Source organism: Bison bison, unplaced genomic scaffold (genome assembly GCF_000754665.1).
Source record: "Bison bison bison isolate TAMUID 2011002044 unplaced genomic scaffold, Bison_UMD1.0 scf7180017864163, whole genome shotgun sequence".
Classification (NCBI taxonomy): domain Eukaryota; kingdom Metazoa; phylum Chordata; class Mammalia; order Artiodactyla; family Bovidae; genus Bison; species Bison bison.
In genome coordinates this window covers 3,843,467-3,847,324 of record NW_011494735.1, presented here as the reverse complement: position 1 = coordinate 3,847,324, position 3,858 = coordinate 3,843,467, and the positions used below count along the sequence as shown (strand labels likewise).

Here is a 3,858-nt window from a genome sequence, read left to right as displayed (position 1 = left end):
GAATATTTGTTTCACCCCAATTAAAAACAAATCCATATATTAACTGGTTAGAATAACAGTGATTAAATAGGAAGTGTATGTTTTAGATATGCAAACTAAAGAATTTAGGAATGAAATGTGATAATGTTTCTAATTCACTTTAAGATCACTCAGCCAAAAACCCCTACTGTATAATATATACATAAAAGAAGTAAATATGACAAAATTTTAAAATTTTTAAAAAAATTTTAAAATATGACAACCAAATTATCCCTAAACCTCTCCCAACCAGGTAAATTAGTAGGAATGGCATTGTTCTTTACAAGGCATCAACATGTCCAGTTATAATACAGTGATAGATCATTCCAACTCTTGTATGTTAGCAAAGAGCAACCTTCTATGATACCAGCTTTTTAATTTCTTACTTAAGGAATTATGAGGTAGGTGATAAAGCAGTTTCTAGAAGTTAAGATGGAGTGTTTCTGGTCCCTCATGAACTCTTCAAGACCTTTTCATTTGTATTAAATCTCTCTTCTTATAAGTACCATCAAATGGGACCTGTGCCATCACTCAACATTATCTTATCTTACCACTGCAGGATACACCACAGCCGTTAACTGCTTTTGGGGTTTTGCCATCATTACACCACCATTTGCTGTTGATCTGAAATATCCCATAATCAGTGCTTTTGAATCCAGGACTATAGTTTTTAGCTTGTGTGTTATAACCGCTTTCTCCTTTGGCCAAACACATCCCTGAAAAAAAAAATGTATTTTTAGTAATAAACAGCAACATCATATGACTTATATTTCATAGCACAATTCTATTTTACTAATGACTTATTTTAGAAGCATAAAGATATATTTTACTTGTAAATACTTTAACATTTGGTGTTAGGGGCCCTTAGGAGAATTCTTTTGTTAGCAAATCACTTGCTAATACTAATGAAACAAGATAACATGTTGTAAAAAATATTAAAATAGCTGTGTCTCCCATTGCTCCCATGCCCCAGGTAAGATTGAGCCTAGAATAGAAAAATCAACAGAGTGGTTAAATGGGTTTGGTCACTAGCAGCAGATGCATATACTAATGTAAAAACATTTGTACTAGGAAAAATAAGGATTTACTGCTGCTGCTGCTGGTAAGTCACTTAAGTCGTGTCCGACTCTGTGCGACCCCATAGACGGCAGCACACCAGGCTCCCCCGTCCCTGGGATTCTCCAGGCAAGAACACTGGAGTGGGTTGCCATTTCCTCCTCCAATGCATGAAAGTGAAAAGTGAAAGTGAAGTCGCTCAGTCATGTCCGACTCTTAGCGACCCCATGGACTGCAGCCTACAAGGCTCCTCTGTCCATGGGATTTTCCAGGCAAGAATACTGGAGTGGGGTGCCATTGCCTTCTCCAAGGATTTACTAGGAGAAAGAAAATTTCTTATTATACCTAAAGGTGAATTTGGATATCAAATTAGAATCCAGACAATAAGAATCATAGGATAGGAAAGACTATGTCATCCATCCATCCATCTAGCCATTTGCTCATGTATTAAAAAATAGTTAAGGAGCGGAAATGTCTGAATTCACTCTGAACAATAAAATGGACTGAAATACAAAGGAACTTTTCCTTAGGGCACATCTTGAATTCTGTGGAAGAAAATGACAAATAACTAATGAATTAGAGTCAGAATAATAGAATGTTATTGCATGCTACATTTCAGGGATCCTTATTGATTGAGGAGAAACAGGTTCCTACAGTCCCTATTCTAAGAGTTCAACGTAACTTTTTAAAAAACTTGGCTGTTAAAAACCCAGCATCATGGTAGGAGGATTAAAAATGACAAAAATACTGCCTTACTCTTGCTTGCAGAACCCAAATTGCAAGCTGGAAATGGCTGAGGGCTGAAATATATCTTGTAGTCACCCTACAAGTACCAGCTGGCAAGTTTAGTGGCACTAGAGGAGTACAGCAAGACCTGGCATGCTTAGAATGGTATAGAATTTGACCCTCCCATGCTTCAGTTCCTCCCTAGGTACATCTGATTCTGAGCTGATGTGTTTCAGCCATTGTAAATGTACAAACCCTTCAAGGAAAAAAAAAAAAAAGCCATTCACTCAAAGTCCCTTTCTTATTCTTCTTCCTCAGTTAGTATCTGTTCCACAGCTGGCTGACTATTTGGAAGGATGAAGAATAGTTAACTTACAGTTTGCCAGGCTGACTCCTTTGTAGCCAGCCAATCCAAGTTTCTTCAGAGTTCTGGCAAGCTCACACCTCTCAAATGTCTTGCCCTGGACAGCAACAGAAAGGAGCAGAAGCCCCAGAATAAGGAGAGCCTTCATGTTGACGGAAGCCAAATGTCCAAGTTGACCAGGTGAGCTGGACTTGCTATTTAACATCTTTTCCCTTCCGTCTTTTCTGACCTGTTTGGGAGCTCCACCCTTGGAGACATGTGGAAAGCAGGGAATGTTTATTGCTTCACTTACGCTAAAAGTTTTGATGTCCTAAGAGTTAATTGCAAGAAAATCATGAAATGATATTGCTTGAAGACATTGCTCAGAAAGAACTGGCATTAGCTCTATTGCCCAAAGAGGAACTTCCTCCTATTTGATTATGAATGTGAGCAACTAGAAAGAAAAAAACCCTGAATGAACATATTACACAATGGAAAATGTGCTCCCATCTTTGATTAACATTCATTTGCACTAAGTTTTTTATGTGCTTTCATTATGTTGTCTTCATCTTTTTTACTTAAAAGTATTTTATGTACACTTTCCACAAAGACTGTGACACACTGCCTGTTGTTCTGATAGGTGGATAGCAAAGCACCACGTTGATCACAGATTCCTATGCTGACTCTTTTGGTTGTTTCTCAGCTCTTAATTTGTAAATCAATATTTTACTGTTATAAGTAAGCCTCATGTGAACATTCCTAAGTCCTTTCTGACAATGTCTTACTTCACTTTCTCATGTTAGAACATAAAGTGTCATTGTAAAGCAAGAAACAGTATAGTAAAACCTACAAAAGAATAGCAGAATTGTGTCACCCAAAATCTTCCCCTTTGGCACAACGATTGTTTTGAGCTGAAGGCAGTTGAGAAGAAGAAGATTCAAGAAAAGTCCTCTTCCTCCCTCTATTTTCCTGAAAGTAAAACATAAATGTGTGCAGAAATTAATCATTTGAAACACTAGACACTTATCAGCCCCAAGACAGCACCTGAGGACTCTGCAAAAGAGCCTTTGCTGACTAGCTATTATCTTCCATTATTCTCTAATGTATTTACTGTCCCACAATTTGCCACTCTTGGAAGCCTAGTACTCTGTTCCTCTGTCTTGTTGCTCACTTAAAAATACATTGTTCTTTGGTTAAGATAATCTGTAAGTCCAAATTCTGGCTTCCTCCTTGAGTTAGTCATCCCTGCATTTCTTACAAGTATACATGAGATGTATATGTTAATATACTTGTTTCCTTTTCTCTTGTTAATCTGTCTTTGGTTACAGAGCCACAGTGAAAAGCTGAAAAGGGTAAAAGGAAACACATGTTTCCTCCTGTACAGTTTCTAGTGATGAGGATGGGACAGCGAAAGGCTGGGACACTCCACTCTCCCTGGAGACTTCAGTTGAGATATGGGATAACCGACAACAGACCAGCAGAAGGTAAGAGGTCTTACCATGTCAGTCTCGCAAATCTCTGTCTATAAAGCATAGTCAAGAGAGAAGGATAAAGATTTCTCTTTGTCCCTTTCCAAATTCACAGCGGCAGGAGAAAAACATTTGTGAAAACGGATATTGAATCATGACTCTTGTGAATTTGATTTTGGTAATCAACATCTATGGTGACTGATTCTTGGCCTGTGAGAGTCATGTTTTCCTTTATCATAAGGATGA

General features: G+C 37.8%; 2 protein-coding genes across 2 annotated transcripts in view; both read right to left on the bottom strand.

Annotated features, from left to right (window-relative positions):
• The window catches only part of LOC104989758 (lysozyme C, tracheal isozyme), a 6,041-nt gene extending 3,014 nt beyond the window's left edge, over nt 1–3,027 (bottom strand). The window contains exons 1-3 of the mRNA XM_010841547.1: nt 2,994–3,027; nt 2,177–2,411; nt 570–734 (exon numbers count right to left, since the gene is read on the bottom strand). Of these exons, the coding sequence (XP_010839849.1) occupies nt 570–734; nt 2,177–2,369 (358 nt within the window). The 5' untranslated portion in view covers nt 2,370–2,411; nt 2,994–3,027. The remainder of the gene's footprint in view (nt 1–569; nt 735–2,176; nt 2,412–2,993) is intronic.
• The window catches only part of LOC104989824 (lysozyme C, tracheal isozyme-like), a 34,536-nt gene extending 31,498 nt beyond the window's left edge, over nt 1–3,038 (bottom strand). The window contains exon 1 of the mRNA XM_010841625.1: nt 2,994–3,038. The gene's annotated coding sequence lies outside the window, so the exon portion shown is untranslated. The remainder of the gene's footprint in view (nt 1–2,993) is intronic.
• Nucleotides 3,039–3,858: the final 820 nt, after the last annotated feature.